This window comes from Mugil cephalus, chromosome 2 (assembly GCF_022458985.1).
Source record: "Mugil cephalus isolate CIBA_MC_2020 chromosome 2, CIBA_Mcephalus_1.1, whole genome shotgun sequence".
NCBI lineage: Eukaryota > Metazoa > Chordata > Actinopteri > Mugiliformes > Mugilidae > Mugil > Mugil cephalus.
In genome coordinates, this window is record NC_061771.1 from 1,429,329 (window position 1) to 1,452,881 (window position 23,553).

At 41.9% G+C, this 23,553-nt stretch overlaps 1 protein-coding gene across 12 annotated transcripts in view; it reads right to left on the reverse strand.

Moving 5' to 3' along the window:
- Positions 1 to 23,553, reverse strand: part of LOC125003821 (nuclear factor 1 X-type-like) — a 101,703-nt gene that overhangs the window by 64,276 nt on the left and 13,874 nt on the right. For 10 of the 12 annotated variants that reach the window (XM_047578033.1, XM_047578031.1, XM_047578028.1 and 7 more), the window contains one exon: positions 2,424 to 2,955. In XM_047578033.1, the coding sequence (XP_047433989.1) occupies positions 2,424 to 2,955 (532 nt within the window). Of the gene's footprint in view, positions 1 to 2,423; positions 3,323 to 3,710; positions 3,817 to 4,273; positions 4,795 to 23,553 lie in introns of those variants that run through there. The other 2 variants (XM_047578029.1, XM_047578024.1) reach the window with 2 other exon arrangements.

Here is a 23,553-nt window from a genome sequence, read left to right on the forward strand (position 1 = left end):
CTAAAGAAATATAACGCTTAAATGTTTAAATCATTTAAGGCTATAATTTACAAGTCAAATATGTTATAATAGTGTTAAGTCATGTCATGTCATGTCTCAACAGCTTTTAGTGTGTATATGGGTGTGAGTGTGTGTGTGCCTGTGTAATGTGTGTATGTATGCGCATAAATGGAGGGTGTGGGACATGTGTGTGTGGGTGGGTGGGGACAGAGGGGGGTTGTTCTTGATTTGCTTTATGTAATGTTTTATGTTTTTATTTGTGAAGCACTTTGTGTTGCATTTTCTTTTGTTTTGCATGAAAAGTGCTATATAAATAAAGTATGATTTGAAAGTATGAAGATATTACATTTTGAACCAAAAACACAATCCGCTGCCATAAAATCCACAAAAAATAATTAGAAAAGCATATCATGGTTTCAGTTGTATTCAGTTTTAAGTCAGTGAAAAAAAATTAAATCAATTATATTGAGCTAAACATTTGTCAGATAAGAGATCAAGACGTTAAAACGTGAATAGAGACTGCCCGCGACCTACGGTTTTCCTACCGCCACAGACAGATCAACAAAGTGACGCTGGAGCTGCTGCCAGGGTTTGGCTTGGGCTGTGCTAGGTGCTTGGCCTCGTCCGAGGTTTTGTGTGAGTGTGTGTGTGAGCGTGTGTATATGTGTCAGAGGAAGAAAGAGAGAGAGAGATGAGGGCCGGCTGTGATAGCATTTGGCTATATTAATGTTAGTGCCTACAGAACGAGTTGTGCCTAGGCAGGGAGTGAGTGTGTGTATTTATGCTATGTGTATGTGTATATATGTGTGTGTAACTACTTTTATGTATGTGTGTGTGTGTGTGTATATATGTGTGTGTGTGTGTGTGTGTGTGTGTGTGTGTGTGTGTGTGTGCTGGTTGAGTCACTGTTTAAAATTTCCAGAAAATTCCAGCTGAGATAATATTAGGTTATAAGCGTCTGTTTGTATATGTAGCCAGCAAATGGTGAAGTGCTGTGTATTTGGAGGATTTGGCTGTGAAATGTATGTGCGGCTGCTGTGACTGTGTTTTTTGCAATTGGGGAAAAAAACTACAACACAACCAGTGTTTTGGCTGTGTGTGTAGAGTACGCACACTGGAGGCTACAGTGATGTTTGGCCGAGTGTGAGTATATGTATCCATGATGGTGGCTGAGATACAACAATGTTTGGCTGTATCAAACTGTATCTGTGATAGTCCTTGGCCGAATGTGCTACTGTGTGGGTGTGCCTACGCAATCGTGACTAAAACCACGTTTGGCTCTATGTGTGAAAGTGCGCTACAAAGATGACAGAGTTGATTTTCTTCATCTTTCTATTTCTTTATATATATATATATATATATATATATATATATATATTATTATTATTTATTTATTTTTTATTTTTTTTTACAGAATGAGCATCTTTATTTAGCTGTGTTTGCATTTGTGTGTATGCCTGTGAAGGTGGCTGCAATAGTACTGGCCGTCTTTTAGCAATGGTGTTTTGTGTGTGAGCGTGTGCTTGGCATCCAGGTCCAACGTGGTGCTAGCGTTCAGGCAGACGGTGAAGGCGGCAGCAGCCTGCGGCCTGAGAGTAGGAAACTCACAGCTTTATTTTCTTTCTCTCTCTCTCTTTCTCTCTCTCTCTCTGACACACAAACACACACGATCTGGGCCGTGGCCAAATGAGGATCCCTGGCTACAATGGCCTTATCACTGCACATACACTTCGACAGACTGAGTACAATATTATAAACAGTGAGTCTCCTTTGTGCAACATTCATCTCACAAAAACACAGAATTTAACTGTGGTGATCATCCCATAAAAACACTCACAGAACCAGACACACACACAGACACAGGCATGCAAATTCCTTCCTATAAAAAAACACAAAATACATGCTCATATGAAGCCACAAATGCCTCACTCAGAAATAAGAACACATACTTGCCAGAGAACTCTGGACGAATGCCCTTGACACACACTCACATTTTTTTTATTGTTGATACTAGGTTGTCTTGTAAACAAATACCAAGAAACAGATGAGAGAAGAAAATATATAACAAAAATCGTCTTCTGGCTTTTTAAAAAAAGCAAGAAGAGCTTTTCCTTTTTCCCTGGCAGATACATATTTGCTTTATTTATTCAAACAAGTGTTGTTAAGTAATATTTTAAATATATTTTAAATATATTTATAGGCGAGTTATCACTTCTACTGCGTAACCATGAAACACCTTCATGGCGTTTTTTTTCTGAAACTGTGCCTGTAATTCCTCCTCTATTTAATTATGGAATCAAGTGTTATGGTGTGCATGTGTGTGGTTATGCAGATTTCCGTGTGCACCTAAATGCACATCAACATGGGCATTTATGACAACTGTTTCTGTGTTGGCATCCCTCTCTATTAATGTGGCCACATACCTGGCGTGTGGACGAAGTAGGCCAGGTAGAGGTCCAGCTCCTTGACAGACACTCCGATGTGGTGTGGCTGGACACACAAACCAGGGTTGGTGCACTGTGGTGACTTGACCAGTCGTTCTCCATCCGTGCTCTCCAGGGGACTGCCCTTGAACAGGATGACCATCACCAGGTCCAGCCGCCACACCTTGTCAGCCTGGCGCAGGCAGTCGATGCGACGGATCTTACCCTTCTGGTCGGGGTTGGACAGCACACAGCAGGGGGGTTTCTTCCCTGTGATGGTGAGCACAAAGTCCTCACGGAACTCAGGCCGGATGTCCTTACGTAGCTTGGCCAGCAGGCGCGAGGCCCACTTCTGCTTGATCTCTGGCTTCTCCCCCAGCAGCTCATCCTTCACTGCACGCTCTTCCTCCTTGGACATGCGCTTCTCATGCTTCTTGAAGTATTTGCGCTTGCGGGCCTGGAGATTGAACCAGGTGTAGGCGAAGGCGCGGACATGGGGCAGAAGGGCCTCGATGAAGGGGTGGAATTCATCCTGGATAAGGGAGGTGGAAGGGGGTAGGGTGGAGGAGGAGAGGGAGGAGGGGGGGAAGCAAGAGGAGGCAGTGGAGAGAGAGGGGGAGAATGGGGGAGAGAAGGATGGGGAGAGAGGGAGTGGGGGTGAGGAAGGGAAGAGGGAAGAGAGGCAGTTAGCACCGGCGCGCAGCATGGAGGAGCGGCGCCTGCTCCGTGTGAGCGAAGGGAGAGAATGAGCGAGAGGCGCCGAGAGAGAGAGAGAGAAAGAGAGAGAGAGAGAAAGCGAGAGAGGGAAAGATGCTTCACACACTAAAACAGACACTGAGGACACACAATACTGAATGATGTAAAAGATGAGAAACCAATTTTATCAAGCGTGAAGGTTTTCTTCATGTAATATTAGTCTGCCAACATAATGGCACATGAACATGTCTTTGTTATTAAAAAAATATGTACCTTAAATATATACCTGCCAAAGATATGACCTCGACAAAACGTACTTAATTATAATTAATTGTAGGTAATTCTTAAAACAAAGTAAGTAGACAAAGTAAAATCTCGGTATTTATAAAACACAATTTGAACTGCATACAATACTGAAATAACCAGAGAAGTCACAAACTATATTCTAATAATAAAACAAGGCAGCCACGTTACGAATCGACAGCACAAATTTTTTTGGCCATAAATGACAAGTGCATCTTCACTCAAAATTATTTAAGTCTTTAAAATCAAAAGTATATCTAAATAAAACAAGAATTGCATGGTAGTTACCATTTTGCTCTCTCATCATAAATTCACCCCGTCGATTGCAAAGAAACTTAAAATGCAGAACCAGTACAGTAACTGGATTGTTGAGGCAGAAGGCGCAGGAGTAAAGCTGTGTATATTTAAAAAAAAAAAAAAAAAAAAAAAAAAGACTGAGGAAAAAGTAAGCAAAAAAAGAAGCTGAGAAAGTGTCCAATAAAAGCAGCAGGGGGGAAAAAGCTGAGAAAGAGGAGACAGGCCAAGGGGGCGCAGTGTAATACCAGCACAAGAACACAGGAGGTACTGTCGCAGGAGCTGCGGGAGAGGTGCTGTTGAAGAGCACAACAGAAGTAGAGTGTAGAGAAGTTTAGCAATCTCTGTATAAAGGATGAAAAGAGCCGGATGTGCACAAATTAAATCAAACAGTAACTGCAAAAAAAATTACACAAACTGTCAAAAACTTAAACAAGCCTCGCTGTTTGTTTGCAAAAATATGTAGAAAAAATTATCTCGATGAAAAAAAACAACACAAAAATGGTTGGCAAAGCGGCGCGTGCTATTGGTACAATTCTGATCTGCATAAGACTCACGGAGAGGGAGAGAGGGAGCTGGACAAGGGGGGTGCAGGCAGAGGAGAAGAAGAAAAAAAAACAAAAAAAACAAGAGGACCGAATCAATGTTGGAAGACTGTGCACGACCGCTGGCAAACCCGAGTGCAGCTTCTTTTTTCCCCCTCTTTCTCTCCAACTCTGTCTCTCTCTTTCTCTCTTCCTCTCCACTTTCCGTCTCTAACCATTGACTGAGTCTGTGCCAACACGCAGAGGGCCCACCTATTTGGCATCGAGTCTCAAACAGCCCAGCCAATACGCACGCTCCCAGCGCTGAAAGGGAGGGAAGAGAGAGATGGCAGAGGGAGAAGCGAAGAGGTGGGGGTGTGGATGGTTGGTGGCTGGTAGTGGAGAGAGGGCGGGGGGTGGATTGTGTGTGGTGCAGGCAGAAGGCACGTCATTAGCCAAATAGACAAGTTCCAATCTAGTGCAAAGGCAAAGTCCAGAGGATATTAATTTTACATGCATCCAGACAGCACTCGCCTTCTAAAGCTTCCCTACACTTCCTCCTCCCTCACTGCTTGCGTCACCAACATGGTCACAACCACCTTAACAAACCAGCGCGCTTCCCAACAGCCCCCCACGCCCCCTCTCTCTGCTCGCGTTACACCACCTTGGCATGGGATGGCATGAGAAAACACAGACCCAAAATCCCACTAGACCCTGAGACCAACAGCTGCTCCTGGATTTACCACACAAACAAAGAGAGGAGGGGGAAGAAAAAGCCCCCCCCCCCAGAAAAACAAAAAATATCATCCAAAAACATGCTTTCCTGTTTCAAAATGCAGTCTTACGTCCAAACTGGCCGCCTCTCCTCCTTTTGCGCTCCATTTTTTGTTACTCCACTTTAATAGTCCCAACAGCACAGACACAGAAACACATTAAAAGTTTCTGTTACCAAATTAGAGAGCAATCCCAGTTGTGGGTGAGAGACTGGATTCAGTGGACAATGACAACTGTGGTGGACAGCTTCACATGTTGGGCTGTTTATTGAGTCAAGCGCATATTAAAACTGTCTAAAACAGGCGATATTGCTTCCTGTAATTTGCAAAGCTTAGTTTAATGTTTTCAGATTCAGTCTCTGAAATAGTGCAAAGAATAATAGTATCCTACTACATATTTTCATGCCGCTGAATTATAAAGTACACAATGACACATAATTGGGATTGAACACCAGCACAAAGTGAGAGAGCGGAGTCCCCTATAGCTGCCCTGCACTGCACGTTGCCTCGTCCTCATTGGCTGACCCATGCGACCTTAGAAGGACAAGCTGTGCCCAACGCACCATGTGAGAAATGCTTGACACAAAAGCTCTCACCAAGCACCAATTCAACATAATCTGATGCATTTGTTAGAAAAATAATATCTTGTGATCGCTTGATATGAAATATGTATTGACTGCTCTTCTTCTCATTAGAGCTGTATTTAAATGTCATCTGTCCAATTTGCAATAAAGAAAGACATTTGCTCCTTTATGTGGTCCAAATTACATGAATCAGTACGTGAGGCTTGCAGGAATTATAGAGACATTGTCAAATCTGGAATCTCGACAGTGGGCAGCCATAAAAAGCTAACTTGTCATGCGGCAAAGTTGAGGGCCTGGCCATTTGATTGTGGGTTGAAGCCCCCTGCTGTGCAACGGGACAGGCTGTCTGTGTGAACACCCTACAAAGGCCAAAGTCCTGGTTGGCTCCCAGGACCATCAGATTTAGCCTGGCCTGCTCCCTCTGTCAGTGTCTGACAGAGGAGCGGCAGCCTGGATGACTGGCTGGTCCACTGACTGGCTGGCAAGCTGGCTGTTAGATTGGCTGAAAGGCTACATGACTGGCTGGGTGAATGACTGGTTGGCTACCCAGGTGGGTAGCTAGCTGGCTAGTTGGTTGCCTCGCTGGCTGACTGGCTCATCACCATTACTGTTGTGGGGGGGGGGGTAGACCCATCTGGACCGGACTGAGCTGGGCCGGGTGCCGATTGTTCATGCTAACATACGCCTGCCTCACACAGCCACAGTGAGCACGTGAAAAATGTGGGAATGAGAAAAGATGGTGGAAGCTAGAAAAAAACATGGCCAAATGGAACACGAGGAGATGGAACTGAAGAGGATATGTGTGTTTGTTTTTGTTTTCGAAGAATAATGATGGAGGTGTGTTTCCCACTCGTTTAAAAAGACCGAAGGGATCTAGACTTTTTGGTGAATGGACCGCAGGCAAAGAAACTAAGTAATAAATGCCAAGTACTGCTGTCACTTCCTGTAGTATTACCATGTCATTACTGAGAAATAAAATAATAACCAAGATTATTATCGAGGAAATCAGAATCTCTCCATTGTGTATTGAAAACCTGTAACGCAGTTACACAGTTTTAACACGGTTTTAACAGTGGTTCAAGTCCTGCAACTTTTTTTTTCAGTGACACCGCATTTCAAATTTTCAGCAAAAGAAGGATGAAAAATGGCATGAACCATACTAGAAAAAAATACTAGTTACAGCATATTAGGAAGTAAATACAATTTGTATGAAAATGTAATCCCCCCAAATCCCCTTCTTTTAAAATAACTTAGTTAAATCAGCTGCCAGGCTGCTTATGATCATAAACTGGACCAAATGCAAAATTACACACAACAGCCACTGAGGTCTGTCCACAATTTGCAGCTCAGGCAAAATCTTTTTTATGATTTTGGCCAAGAAATTAGTCTGTGTGGCACCCTGCTATTTAATGTGTCCCTTTTTTGACATTTTCAAACCCACATTTCCTTCAGCTTATTAGGGAAGCTTTCTCCTGTGTGTCCAGAGTTCTACAACAGTGGTTGATTTTCAGGGCACTGGTCACTGAGGGTATCTGCAATAATTTAAGAGAGAGACCATCTTATCTCTGTATGCCACGCTTTGTCTTTTAGAAAATGAGCGACCTTTGTTCACCCGGCTGGGCCAGTCAACCTCCACTCCAGCCCTGACATGGTACAAACACAGAGCAGCAGAGAACTGAAAACCACCTTGGGTTTTATAGGGCTGTGCTTGAAGCTGAGGAAACATAGTAATATAAGTATTACTCTTATTATAGAACATTTTGGAGGTTTTAATGACAAAGCTCTTACAACAATGCTTAGTGTAAAAACAAATTATACCCTCCTGTCATGTAAGGCTCAATGTCTTGATAAAATCACACAGTAAAATGAGAACTTACTGAATGTAAAACGTCATCAAATTGCTATTTATTTATTTATTTATTTGACTACAATTCAGACAGCAGTGAATAAATTCTGTTGGGTTGTTGAGCTAAAGGGCGAGAGAAACGCGCATAGCTCTGTATGTGTGGCATTCAGCCTAAAACGGCCTCTGCCTTGTGATTTTATAATACGGACATAAAATACATCAAATGAATACCCTCACATAAATAGAGAAAAATCAATCAAAAGGAGCCTACCTTTGTCAACGGATTCACTCTCAAATTAAAAAGCTCCCGTTTTGTTTTGACAGTATCGTTCTGCATGCTAACGCTTACGGACCGTGTTCACAGCCTCTGCTCTGTTCGTAAATTATTTATTTATTTCTGTGCTGTTTCTTTTGGTTTGTTGCTCCTCTTCTTTTTCTTCTTTTTTTTAGTTTAGTTTTTTTTTCCTTTATTACAAAATGCGTCCACCTCTGAAGCTCTTCTTCAGAACGCAGAGACTTAGGTCGTCTGTCTGTCTGTCTGTCTGTCTGTCCGGATCGACCTACGTTAATGGAAGAGGGCCAAAGTTAATCCTAAAATTCGAATCCAATAAAAAAAGAAAAAAGAAAGAAAATAATAATAAAAAAAAATAAATGTTGTTGTTCTAGCAGTCCTGTTAGTGCACAGAAATAAAATGTGCAGATATTTTAACAAGATCTATCGCATTTCAGCAAAGAGTTTTCGTTGCTATCCTCCTGTTGTATATTTATTAGGAACGTTTAATTAACGTGTACGTTTAGATAAACACCAAACACCTTTTTATGTAGGCTATATTTTTTAAATGACTTATAGGCTTTGTTTGCATCCATGGCTTTAACAGCCCAAACTCTAGTTCTAATAATAAACAATTAGTCTTCCTGAGGTGAATTTGTGGAACTTATATTGACAAGTAAATAAATAACAAATGGCAAAGTATATGCGCATGACACGTGGAAAGAAAGATCAGGTTATGCATTTAGGCCTTTTTCATGCCACCTCCTGCATAGTGATAACGCTCTAGTTGGGAGTCAGCATGCATTACATTTCTCACCTCTTCTCACTTAGCTGCAGATAAAAGCAGATAAAAGATTTCAGACATGTGGCACAAACACACAACATAAAGATCACTTATTTTCCCTTTTTTATCTTGAAAATATATTTGTGTTAAACAGAATTATGCAATTAAAAAAAACATGGAATAGAAGCAAAAAAAAAAAAAACAAGAAATACAAAACTAAAACTTAGTGGGGGTCTACTAATTGCAAAGTGAATGCCCTAAATAACCAAAATTTAAATGTGATTGTTGGTTTAAAAATAAAAAACTTTTTACCTTAACATGATTTACAATATTTTAAACACCTATAATCAATTGCATAATAAATTAACAAACAGTAAAATTCTAAAATTTTACTTTTCATATTTTAAATGCATATTTAAATACAGTGAAAGTAAGTAATTAAAGTTCATACTGAGGTTCCCTTTTTTGTTTCATTTGAAAATATGCAGCTATTTTAGCGATCATCTCTTTAAAATAGACGTTTTCTTGTAAAATATGTACGTATGTTCATAATTATTATCATTATTACATTATTATTATTATTATTATTACATTTGCTGCAATTATAGAAGAGGCCACTTATATACTTTAAACACAATTACAGGCAGATGCTAAACTACTAAACTACTATATATATATACACACACACATTTTTATTGTATAAACATGTACCTGAAATTCAGATTTGAAAAAAAAAGTCTCACAGGCTTATTGTTATCCTGATCCAGATGATCCTGTACGATGAGTGTATAAAAACACACACAGAGAGATGAATGTTTGAGCGTGTCAGCACATGTCAAGACTAGAATATTTATCTTTGACATCTGCTATGTAAAATTACATATTGACTACGACAGTGGTGATGTAAGGGTAAGACTGTGAGCGATCTACTATTTGTCCTTTGTGTGTGTGTGTGTGTGTGTATGTGGTGGTAAAGGCTGTGACCTCTCTCTGTAATAATTTGGATTAAAAAGTCTTGCCACGGACCTTTCTACGTAGTGCAGGGATAATGCCGTTTTCATAAACTCTGTGTACACAAATGAAAAAGGAAATAAAAGAGAAATGTGTATTCTTTGGCAGAAGTTTTCTGTTCTATTTGAACCACAGGAAAAATGAATGAAAAGCAAGGTGCACTGATGCAGGCCTGACTAGTAGTGACTAACACCCTGTCATTAAGAGGTGATGGGTTAGCCTCAAGGAAATAAAATAATTACGGAGAAGTTCACATAAACTTCGATTTTCTTGGGAACTCCAAAAACTTGGCCCCTTTTCTTCCTTTTTCATTCAGTCTTTCATTTATTGCAGTCCGTGCACATGCTTTCACACACAGACCCACAGTATTCCTCTTTAAATTTCCTCCTTAATGTCTCATCATTGCGAGTCCTTCCATTTCTATCCAGCTGAAAACCTTTTCATCCGTTTTAATCCCTGGAAGAAAAAAAAGCCTCTTTCTGCTTTCTTTCTCCGATCGGCACAGATTGATGTTAAAAGTGTGTCTGTGCATCGTTTGTAATTACGCCTGTTTACACACTGAAGCATTACTATGTGTGAAAGTCTGGAAGCCATTTGTGGCATGAGGCTGAGAGGGAAAGACAGAGCGAGCAAGCTTTAAACAGCTCCAGAGACAAAAGCACTGATAGCAAACCAGGGCTTCTGACATAACTGCAGACCTTGGTAACATTATATTCAAATATGTTTTCCCGTTTGTGCGATGGGTTTGTCGTGGCAGACTGATTCAGCCTCAAATGTAAGCACATCACAGATAGTATCAATGAATCTTTGTGATTCATTTCAAGTGCAAAATTTGCGCAGCCAGTCCTTTTTTTTTTTTTAGGTTTATGTGTTTTTTCCATGGCGCTGACCAGTTTGCATAGGCCTCAATATATAACGTTAATTATAGAAACAGAAATCTAACCGAATAAGATTTTTTTTTACCAACTTATATTGTGAAATTAACTAGAGGACTCAACTCAGTCAGGGGCACCGGCAATGTATTTTGCGATAATTAATTATTTATTATGTTCATATTCAGGGCTTTTGCCTTGGACGTCGAGAGTATAACTCTCAAAGTTGCACATTAAAATTTATTATGGGTATTGTAAAGATGGCTTTGTTGAAACATTGTACACTTTCTCCAGGAACTGGATGTTGATCTTGATAAGACAAAAAATGTTTCTTTTAGAAATGATGTTATCATGGTGTAAATAAAACTGGGCAAAATTATAACATTTCAAACAAAATTAGGAGATTCTGGCACTGTATGTTATACACAGTGATTTAATAAAGCATTTTAACATGTAACTGTAACTCTAAGCTATGGTATAATATTACATGTCGGCATACTGGGTACTGTGCAAAGCCATATTGTAGAGACTAATGCATGTATACCGTATGTGTTTATATTACTGCAGTTTCTCCAGTGTCACTTAATGCAAGCACACATAAACTGACTCACACACACACAAACTGTCGGTGGCAGTTTCCAGCAGGATGTTGAGTGGAGCATATACCCTTCACAAGGGCAGCAATTCCTGATAAGGTCAAGTAGGCAGCATGGCACTTGGTGTGCTTGTGTGCCGTCTGTGCGTGTGTGTGCGTGCGTGCAAGGGGTGAGTGTAGAGTGCTGCAGCTTTCTGCTTCAACTACAGAGGGAAGACACATCTCTCATTTTGTGTCTCACTCCAAACTGAAGCGCATGCTGCACACACCTACATTGTTCCAGTCGGCACATGCCAGCGGCACAGGCTGGCTACCATGTCCTGCCCACAGCTGCAGCAAGGGCTTTGAACCTCATGGTTAGCAAATACAGCAGGAATCAAGCAGATAATGAAACCCGATATCCCCTCCCTTCTATGCCCTGCTCGAGCAGTAGCCAAGGCCTGCTACTCCTCGCACAAGAGATGCACTATTGAGAGACTTTCTCTCTCACTCTTTCACTCCCCCTCATTCTTTTATTCCTCCCCGGTCCTCGTTCTGCCAGTCGGCAAGGCGAGATGCCAACCTCTCCCCAAAGCCGGGCAGAGTGCCCTCACCCCTTATGCAAATGATTCACCACTAGCCCAACTCATACATTCATTCAATGCCCCCCACCATCACACACTCCTCCTCTCATTCATTTATTTTTTTCCACCTCTTACTCTGCAATCCTTCCCTCTCCAACACTTTTTTCCCTTTCCTGTGCTTCATATTGTTGTTGCACTTCAACCATCTCTCCCTCTGCTTTTTGTTTGTTCATTCGTTTGTTCACTCTCTCTTCCTCGATTGCCATCCGTCTTCAAGCATCTCTCACTGTGCTCCCCCTCACTCCTTTTACCGTGGAACTCCTTTTCGTGCTGTCTCTCTCTCATACAGCTTGACTCATCCAGACTCAAACTTGTACACTCATTCCTTGGACAGTGCCAGACAGGCAAGTGTAGAAACTCCCTTTACCTTCTCTCTCTTTCTCTTTCTCTTTCTCTTTCTCCTGCCCTCTCTATCTTACAGGCATGCATGCTGCAACGCATGCCCTGGCACCATTATACTTTTTCTATATCTGTTGTCATTTGTAAAACCATTACATCATCTACCAGCATTCAATAATGCACGGGTCATTTGAAACAAGCCATTTGGCCCATTTATCCATATCATCTGTGTGAATGTATTCCTAGTTTTTGCACGATCAATCATTTCCTCACACAATGTCTCCAAAAAACAGAACAGACTGGGTTTTACATATATTTTAGGTTTAGGTTTAAATGCCTTACCGTACAAAATTAAATGCTTCAAAACAACATTCATGAGCAAGAGATAAAACTCTGCTTTGTCCAGTCTGGTTGATTAGTTGTCAGATATCTATCAATCACAATTTATGGAAAATTGACTATTTAGGAGCACACAATAGCTATCAGTGAATTTCATGTCAGAAATATCTTTAAACATGATCCGATGACCACAATTTATCAGTTCCAGCCAGATTACACAAAATGTTAGGAAAACTGATCATCATCCTGTTTCCACATCAGTAGGATCCTTATACCAAGAACACTGAAGCCTGTGGATTTAACTCTGCTTATCATATGAGCTGGAGTAGTCTGTGCTGGACTGGTACTCTGAGGGTTAAATGGTGCTCCGTGGCCTGCTATGAGCTGGGCCTTTGCCTGTGCACTCTGCCTTGTCTGCGCTGAGTTGCTAATGTTAGGGGTTAAGAGTGAGTGGCTACTCCACGTGGCTCCCTATGTGACTATGATCTCATTAGGGTTATACGGTGCGGTTTCCATATGGACTCCTGAGAGCTGGACCTTAATCTCCATGCTGCCATGTTTGACTGAGTTTGGGTGAATGAAAGGCGGGCTCGTGATATGGTAGAAGTTATGCTTGACTCTGAGCTGCCAGTGAAAGGGTTAAAGGTCACTCTGCCCATTCTGAGTGGCATTCCCTATAGGGCAGCCACCATGCCAGGCCGGAAGAAACGGAGATTACACACAAACACATGCAAGGCGAGAAACAAAGAGCCTTTACAACCACACACACACACACACACACACACACACACACACACACACACACACACACACACACACAAGACAACAACTAAATCATTTTGAAACTTTTATCCTCTCAAACCAGTGCTTTTCTCTTTTAAAGATGATCCTTCAACAAAGCCAGGGGAGGACAGACAGACATACGGTGCAGACGGGCGCCTCTGGGAGAGTGTGTGTGCAGTTATCTCCACTGTAACCACGCTCATTGGCTTCCTCAGCCTAAACTACCACCTCACTCAGACCTCAGAAGCACCACAGCACCACAGGCAGACAGCCATAAGTACATGTCCTCAGAGGGGACATAAAATGGAGGAAACCCACCTCGATAAAAAAGCACCTCACAAACAGGCCAGGCAGGAAAAGAGGAAACAAAAAGAAAGAGATGCACTTATTGGATAAGAGTTTCATTTATTCTGATTTTTTTCTATTTAGGGGGTCCTCTCCACTCTAATTTCTTGAGCGCAACAACTATTATAAGACTCAGCTTCAAATAAAAGAACAGTATATGCATTTTTTTGCTACAGTATAACTACTTAATAACTTGCATTTGGTAGATTTATAGGCAGCATTTTGCATTTGCCCTTAGCTAGAACTCCCCCCTACAGTGCTGAGAGGTAGAAAAGCACGTAAGTAAAATACTGTTAACTTGCATCCAAATGTGCCCTTGTTGGCCTCAATCTAAGTCTTACCAGATCTTTTTTAGTGTCTTGTTTGTCTTTATTGTTTTCCACAGTTTTTCATCAGTATTTTCTTACAGTCGTGCTATATTATTTTTCAGAAATCAACCCAATTTTGCTGGGAGTTGCTAAACCTTTGACAAAACTGGTCCAGTATGAAATACCAGTCAGTCTCCATTTATAAACATGTGATTGTAAGAAAAGATAGTATCACAGTAAAGTGAGCCAGAAGGAAAGAGCTGGACCGAAAGCAGCAAGAGCTGCCACGTCAGATGCTGCTGAGGCTTCTTGGCTGTCAGGACTGAAAGACACGCGCACACACACACACACACACACACACACACACACACACACACACACACACACACACACACACACAGAAAGACGCACAGACACATTCAACTGCAGAAGGCCTTGACGCACGCATATCCATCCACCCACAAACACAAGTCAAATACATAGGCACACACAAAGAAGGGTTTGCCTTTGCAGTGCTGTTTGGAGAGTTGGAGTCATCAGCAAAGCCTGACACCTCGGCTCAGTGTATCCTCCACCGCTGTCTTTCTGTGAATCAACATAGATGGAGCTGCTCCATCAACAACACACACGGGCCCTAATAATAAAACGAGCAAATCCCTCACTTCACTTTCTCTGCCACGCGCCAGCGAGGGCCCGGGTCTGATCATATCCTGTTACCATTGCTTCTGGATTTGCACATATCATTTGGTTACACTCCTCAACCATTTAAATAAACATTTTGTTTTCCAAATTTTAGCACAGCATTTGAATTCTTGAAAACAAAAACTGCGACAACACTACATCCAAAAACATTCAAACATTTACTCACACGCACAAAGATAACAGCAAGAAAGCACACTATCCCTTGGAACAGATGCAAAATAGGATTTGGCCTCATCTTTATTTAGGCTAGCTTTCCAATTCCTAAAGAAATTGCATTAGTGAGTACAACAACACCATTGTTTCAGCAAAATTTAAAGGGACTTTCAGCATTCTGTATTCCAGAGCGGAAATCAAATTGTGAATGCTGTTTTGTGTCTGAAGAAGGGGGCTCTTGAGATTTGATTCTCCAGATACCACTTGGCACCATTTGCCTTCTCTAAGTACTCTAATATGGTTATGATACATTAGCATTACCACTAAAGAAACCCAATATGCGTATATCAAGCATTTTAGTCAGCGTTAGGAACAGAAAAGTAGCAGTGGGAGAGAGGAGGGTGTCCTGAAAATGGCGAGCTAGGTAAAGGATTATTATTAAAAGGGCGATAGGGAGTAAAAAGTTGCCTGATGAGCAGCATTCCAGCAGAAAAAGCCTGGTAAATGTGAAACTGTTTTAATACCCTGCACTGCTCTCAGGAGAGACAGACAGGGAGTTAGTAAAGTGGCTTTTAAGCTCACCAAATCCAACATATCCCAGATAAGACTGTGGCTCTTCCTGGGGGAACGTAAGAGAGGAGTAACAGAGGGGGCTGGAAAGAATGAGGTAAAATGGAGAAAGCAACGGTTGAAGTAACAGATGTAATGAGAGTGAGAGAGTAGGGGGAGTTGAGGTATGATGGAGAAAAATAGTCAAAGATAAGCAGACACTTATAGAAGTAAAAAAGGGAGGTTTTGAGAATAGAAGGAAGGGGGAAAAAGGAGAGAAATGAAGTGTACGGAGAGTTAGAGCATATTTTTGGATGAGAGCACATGTGAGTTTTGGTGTTGGTTGATCCCGTCTTATACAGTGCAGCGAATGAACTCAAAGACACTGAACAGCCCTGCCTGCTTCTCCAGCAGGATTTTATCACCTGCGTGAAAGGCAGCTTGAATACACACTAGCCAACATCATCAATCTCTGCTCTGCTCTGTCATAGGAGGAACCTTTGCAGGCCTTTTATGTACTTTTCAGTGTTTGAGTATTATTTAGGCAACAAAATTATAACGCAGATGTCCAGAAATCTCTGAAAACACATACTGATGAGGGCAGAGGGATTTACAAACACTATCTCCAAAACAGTGCATTATAAACACATTGAAGCGCATCTCTTTTACATGTTTTTTCCAAACAGGAACAGGATTCACAGACAAGGCAAGAGACAGGTGCACACACAAGCCAGAAAGCAGTCAACAAACAGGAGCACATTTTTAATCATGCCTGGCTTGTTTATTTAGCAGTAGTCCGGTTTTAACTAATAAACCTCTAAAACTACATTGCAAAATTCCTCCTTTTAGACTCCAGAGAGAACATTCAAACAGTATTAATTCCTCTGCTGGGAAAAGGGACGGCCTTTTCCCGGAGCAATCCATAACATCTGAATATAAAAATAAATATGAAGAGCGGGTGCGCTCTTAACCCCAAAGTGAGGAGGGAAAAAACCTGCCAGGAAGTTTGATGGTGGTGTATGTTTTTCCTTCATTGCAACAGTGTCTGGGACAACATTTTTTTTCTCTGGGGAGGTTCTCTCACTGTATATCGGATCACTACTGCTATTTCTCTCTCCTTCTCCATCACTCGCTTTATTAAACCTCCTATTTCTGTCTTCTTTTTCTTTTGCCTCGCTCCTTCTCCCTCTCTCACTCTCTGTTGGACGCCCTTGTGCCAGTTTACACACCACAAGCCAGAGGGAGGACCGCAAGAATGCTTAAATCAGCATAATTAGGTCTGTGTGTACTTTAAACACACACGTTTCCCCCAAGCCTGGACCCCTGCCACCCGTACACCGCTGTGTACGCAGCCATGGCCCGTCTCTTTGAGTCAATAAACACAAACATATCAGCAGTCGGTCTCAAAAACGTTAACTCACGCGCATAAATACATATGCAATACATCAGGTGAAAAATGATGCAGTATCTTTCTTCCACCCAATTTTACGCCACCAACTGAAACTGCCTCCCTCACCCAGCTGTCTGCCCCCTGGCCCAAACCACCATCACCCCACTGACACAGTTTGACCCTTTACACTGTGTAGCTGAAGGGTTAGAGAGAAAATCTGTTTAATATGAGTGGGGGCAGGGGGTTGTTACAAAACTTTCAATAAGCAAGCCGGTAACAATGATGCAAGAACGTGCACTAAAACATGGCAGCGATCTCACTAGGGTTTGTGGTTTTGTCCCACACACATCTGTATGTGTTTTAGGTTTCAGTGGTGCATTAACAAACAACAGCCTCTCAGCGAATCAAGGGTGCCCTGCTGCATTTGAGGATTATCAGTAGTCATTACAGGCCATTTAATAATAATCCCCAACTCCATCAAAAAACGAATCAGTCTTACCGCGTGATATTTGTATGGCTGCTATCACTGGCTGAGCAGGCCATATTGCTAACTATGAACCCATTAGATGATATATGGCATTTCATCTCGTTAAAATTATCACACAGAAGGGAGCCCGCACACTTTGTGAGAGAGCTTATTGTCGTCTTTATCTGCCTCCATTTGTGCTGGTAATCATGTGTGCCAGGTGATCTCTGCGTGAGATAAGAGTCACAACAGAGATGGCCTGAACTTATAGCAACAAAAAATCTCAACAGAAAAAGTGTAAAAGTCTGTAACTAGTTCAGAAGCTTCTAATAAAAACAGTACACTCCCTCCCTCAGGAGTTTAAACTCCCAGGTGCAGATGGACACTGCGAGTGAGGCCTGAACTTGCACAAACACGGCACCAAACACATTGAAGCACTGAAACTAAATCCTCTGAGGCAGATAAGAACAGGAATGTCTAACATGAAAGGACTAATAACCTTTAATTTATTCTAAATTGTGATTTCCTTTCTAAAGATATGCATGGAATACAAGTCCAGTGGTGAAAAGTGACATAGTTATGACTTCGGAAGCAATGGCATCGCTGTGAAGTTTATATGTCATGAAAGTCAAACTTAGTTTGATTTCCATATTTAATATCACAGGTCTCGAAAACAGACATGTTTTATATGGCCTTTCTTTGCTCTTGGCGTGACACTGCACAAAGAGATCGGTACGCCGTGCTTGGTCTACTTAGAAAAATATTTTGTCAACAGCATTTGATCAAAGTGGTGTGATACTGTTTATATGAGGGTACACACTGAAAACTAGCCACAAAGAAGCCACTCTGTATGTCTCTCTCCCACTGCCTCTGCATCGCTTTCTCTCTCTCTCTCAACACTCATTTCTCTGTTTGTGTGCTCGCACAGCTGTGGATCTTGCGCAGGGTTCAACCAAGGTAAAGATATTGTATATTACGCAATAGCTTATAGATTTTTCCACCGCTGGCGAGCTGCCAGCGCTCTCAACGGGAGCGAGAGGGAGAAGAGAAAGAGAGACTCAGAGAGCAGCACACTTTGTTCCACAAAGTCTGACTCACTCACTGGATTCATAGGCTTCTAATGGGACTGTAGGCTTCTAGGACTAGTAGTTACATTGTGGATGCAAGGCAAGCCAAAACTGTTGGTGCAGGGTGATTGGGATATTATTATGTTTCATTTTATTAAGCATGAGACATGTTATGTTCATTGGTGTTTTTTTTTTTTTTTTTTTTTGCCATCGTTCCTGTGGGTGGCTGCCCCCCTATGCTGGCCTGCCTCTGCCTCACACATACACACACACAGCGCAGGCAAAAATAAATGACCTTAGGCAGTCATTCAACACAGTGGCGTGACATGGCTATACAGCCTGCTCTATGTATTTATTCATTTAAAGATACAGTGAATACTGAAACAAGTTAAGCCTTTACCAGGACTAATTATCAGTTATTGCTAAGTCTTCATTCGTGCTTGAATTCCATGTGGGACCATTAAGTTTTTACACTTAAGCTTTTGAATCACTGCATAAGTAAGTTTAGGCAACAGAAACACTTGGTTAGGTTTAGCAAAGGATTGTGGTCTGGGTTAAAATATAGCCTTTTAAATTTGTGGTGAAAGTTACTGCCTACTGAAATATTTTACAAAGTTGTACTCTTTGTTTCGAAAAATAAGGACATTCAGTGTCCAAAGGTAAAAATGACATTAGATTCCGTGGCCATTTCATGAAAGACTGGGTTGGTTTAATGGAGCATACAAACTTATTTGACAAAGCAGTCAATCATACGATTCGAATATGTTACTGTAAAAATGCACAAATAAATGCCTTTGACATGAATAACGAAAACTCCAATATGCATGCATGACAGACATTTCAGTCAACTGAAACAACTTCCAAAATGAGACTTGGAAGAGTCAGACCAATCTGTTTCGAATCAGACGCACGCCTGTCAGGACGATCAATCTGAATGTTTTCTTCATTTACTTACTGAGTACGTGACACGCATATGTTAATGAAACTTGTGCGCTTCTCATATGAGTCTTGTCCATATTTTCCCGCCTGGATTAAGGAGGCAGACATACTGTTCACTCACAATTCACTGAGCTGTTTTGGCCTAGATCTCACACACCGAGGTTTCCCCTACTCTTTTAATTGGGCTCTTGATGCTCGACATAGGGTGTACTTCCTCTAATTAGTTATATCTATAGCGCATGGGAGGGAGATGAATGCATGCATGTGTAAAATCCTCTTTTGAGCAACTCCAAACTAACTAAGAGCTTTAATTTCACGCTAGGCTGCATTGTCCCATTCAGTGGGGTTACCCCACAAAAAAAGCCTCTGAGAAAATCAAAAAGAACGAAAAACACACCAATGGGTCACAGAGGAGGGGGAAGGAGAAAGACAGAAAGAGCGAGAGGGAGAGACAAACAACAACAACAACAACAACTGAAGCTCATCCCTCCACAATGCAGATCCCTCACTAACCGTTACTTCTCTTTAAAAGAGAGCTAATTGAGGAGGTGGAGGGGGAGAAGGAAGAAGTGGAGGAGGAGGAGTAGCAGGATGGAGGTGAAGGGGTGTCTGTTCCAAGCAGCTGTGAGAAGAGTGCAGTTCACTGGCTCTTGCAACTTCTCATCCCTTGATTCCTTATTGGTCCCTCACGTTTCCACTGTGATGATCAAATCCTTTGCTGGCACAGTCTTTTCCCGTTAAATGACTGTTTCAACAATTTCTAGCTGTTGCACCTTTGGTTCCCAAACCTGAGAAAAAATAACTTCCACACGAATGTTATGCATACTCTTAACTAGGGATGTATACCGAGTACCGGTATTGTTTGGTCGATTCTGGACAAACGATACTGTTATCGGTATTTTTTGAATGTCCGCTGTCGATAGGTGATGACACAGCGCCTAGTCCACTGATCCTGTCCGCAGAAAGGTCTAAACACCGGTCCGGGCACGGACCAAGTGATGGTTCTTCCCGGATCCATTAAAATTCTATTAACCCTTTAAGACCTGAAAACCATGTGCGCACGAAAAGAAGCTTGCGATATCTGAATTACCGTACCTCACCAATGGAATTCAAAGTGTGGTTGAACACTGGAAAGGTGCACTATCAGAAAAAAAAAGCGATCATTATGGTAATGATGACACACTGCTGCTGTCAGCTCCAAGTTGAGGAGCCCCAGGCGGAGAGAGTTGTTTGGGCGAATTTGTTGGTAAAAAACAAAGTTAGTCATACCCTTGAGATGTCACGAAGGTCTTCCAGACAAAAGCACAACTCCCCAGTGTTCAGTCACACTTTGTCAATAACACAAACAACTGTGTTGCAGTAATTAAAAATCGGCGTGCTTTGACGGATCCTTCAGTCTTTAAATGGTTAATAAATAAATAAATAATTCATGCATGCGCCGCTAATCTTGCTATACGTCAGGAGCGTCATCAATGGCCAAGCCAATCAAATCAATTGTAGTTCCATAAGTAGTAAGTAGTATAGACTATTACTTTGAAAACACTTGAAATTTGACAGCAAATGATATAGAAATGTACATACGTTGTTGATTTTATTTACATCAGGGTACACTATTTCGAGTGACATTAGATTCAGACCTTTGCTGGGAGGAAATTTAAGTAACTGGAGCTCTTTGAATTTTAATTGAATACCCCTGGCCTAAGCGATCCAAAGTGTGGGCCCACTTTATCAAAGTTGACAAAGATTCGTCTCAATGTAACATTTATCTGAGACAAGTGTTGTCCAAGAGGTAACACCAGCAACATTATGAAGGACTTGCACTCATAATATAAAACTGAAGGAGTGCGCTGTCTGCTGGCTGCTCAGACGTGGCAGAAGTTCGTCCGCTAAACGCTACTGAGTGCAGCGCCTTGCCAGCGGCACCGTTTTTTTTGTCTGAATCTTCTTGTAACTTCTTGTACTCTAAATTGCGTTATAGTATCAGTGAGTATGGATAAATATTGGTATCAATAAGGAGTATCAGTACTGGTATCGGTATCGATACAATCATAACGTTATACATCCCTACTCTGAACACACCTAATTCTTTCCTAAAGCTCAGACTAAAGCTCAGTTTGTTGCTGTTATTGTTCAAATACTCTAAGGAATTATTGCGTATATTTGATTTTAGGGTATTTTCTGCTCTCTTGACAAAATGTAGCAAAGGCTACTCTGGGAGAGATGCTGTATGAGCACAGTGAAGTGATTTTGTCAAATGTTTGCCTGTCTGTCTAAGTCTGATTTCAGATGACTGCGCGTGTGCGTTTATATACCTTTGTGTGGCGTATGGCTTGGTAAATAAAACTATATCTCAGACCAACATACAACCGCTATAGGGGCTGCCTGCTTCCACTGGCCACAGATCAGCCTAAACCTAATCCACACTAGAAGGCAGAGGATGGAGGGGAAGCAGCACATATCGAAATAGAAACACACATATCAGCCACATGAACAAGTGCCCATCCATCCAGGGGACAGCCACCTATTACCCCGTTGTGCCAACTGCCTCAGTTAACCATGATAAATCCATTTTCTATGGGCAGTCAGGAAGAGTGCACAGATAAGGGATAAACAGAAAGCCCCAGTGCTGGATTTAACACACCTCCAAGACAGATTTACACACAAACACACAGGCAGAATAGTGTGTCCACAATCTACCGCAGGTTTTGCTTGAGGGCCTTATGGGCTCTTAAGATTTTTTTAAGTGACAACTAATTATATTCACACACACAATATTTGTTGTATTTCACTCTCTGTGCGTGGTGTTAACTAGACTGAAGCGTTTAAAAACAAGTATATTTTATGTTCGTCTGTGGTCAAAATTTCTCGAGACACTTTTCAACTGACGGAGAGATGTTGTGCCATTTGTTCCCTGGTCTCTTTCCTTCGTCCATGCCTCGTAGCACTCACTTTGGGCTAATCAGTGTAAGGTGGATCTGGTCTGCATCCAGCGGAATGGATGAATAAGTAAAAAGAACACAGTGTACCCATGGGTTCTGTCTGCAACCCACTGCCCGCCCGGCTGCCGCTGGCCTTCAGTTGGCAGGCCGCTTGTACCCTGCTACCCGTCCACTATAGCAAACCCTCTCGCTGCTGCTTGTGCTGTGCCTACTAACAAGCTCTGTGTGAGAAGGATTAGGAGCGTGTGTGTGTGTTTGGGTGTGTGTGGGTGTGTGTGTGTGTGGTGCAAAGTGATGCCAGTAAAGGTTGGTATGTTACCAGATCATGCAGGCCCACCTCGGCTTACACCAGCACCACAGCCGCCACCGTCCGGTCCCAGTGAAACCAGAACTGACGTCTGACGTCGGAGAGCCATCAGCCCAAAGTGAGGGGAAGGAGTGAGTAGCACACACGCTGTACTGTATGCATGAGTGCCCACATACACGCACACAAAACACATGCAAACACCATGGATGATGGCCTACTTCTTGACCTTTAGTGAACTGACTGTGGTGAAAACACGAAAATACACAGATTGTGAAGTATCTCCATATGCACTGATTCACATGCACTATTCTGTTGACATTAAAACACCTTTATCTATTTTACTTCGTCCTGTTGCTATGGCTATATGGCATGACTACAGCAAATGTATAGATTTCCCTTCATGCTTTCGAATGCTTTGTCAGTGAGCAGGGCAGAGTGAGTTTCAAGGTCTCATTTGATCTCCAAATCTAATACCTTTTTATAAGTGACTACAATCAGACATGAATCGCTTTTGAGTGAGAATCGAGCATGCAAATAACTCTTTCTTTCTTTCTTTCTTTCTTTCTTTCTTTCTTTCTTTCTTTCTTTCTTTCTTTCTTTCTCAGTGTGCGCCATTAGAGGAAATAGTCCCGCACAAGGCTTCAAAAGTTGGCACAGTTTGTGAGATGCCATGTAGCACCATATTTGCAGCGCATCTCATTTGGATAAGCCCGAGTCTGAAATGATTGATTTCAAAACGCAGCACATAAAAGTTTTAATTAACATGGCATCCTCGACCTTCAAACGCATTAAAACTTTATGCAAATGCACTTCCGTCCGGGCAAGTGAAACAATGTCGCGCAAACCTCCTGGTAACGTTTGGCAACTGCGCTTTTGACGGGTCCGTCACCTACTAGGCCATTCCAGCAAAGCTTTTTATCAGCATTAATAATACATGGTAAATTGTTTACACCAATTTTGTATGTTTTCCATGATTTGTGAATTATTTACTCGACCAGCACCGGGAACACAATCTTAATGGAGCCACTGGAAGGCAAAAGCGGCATGGTTACAAGTCAATTACGCACATCAGGGTCCACCATCCGTGCATGGATGTGGACACAGAAACAAAGAATGACACACAATCCAGCATTTTGCAGCACCAAACCACTCCTAGTAAATTAAAGACAAACATTCAAGTGAAGTTACAGCAGGATGCTGGTGTGTCTCTAAAGTTAATTTTTGACCGGCGTTATCTTAATTTCCTTTAAATACAAACACGGGCTCTCAAGGAGATACTAGAGAAAGCAAACAAATCAGCTCCGTCTGATAGAAGACCCGGAGACGCG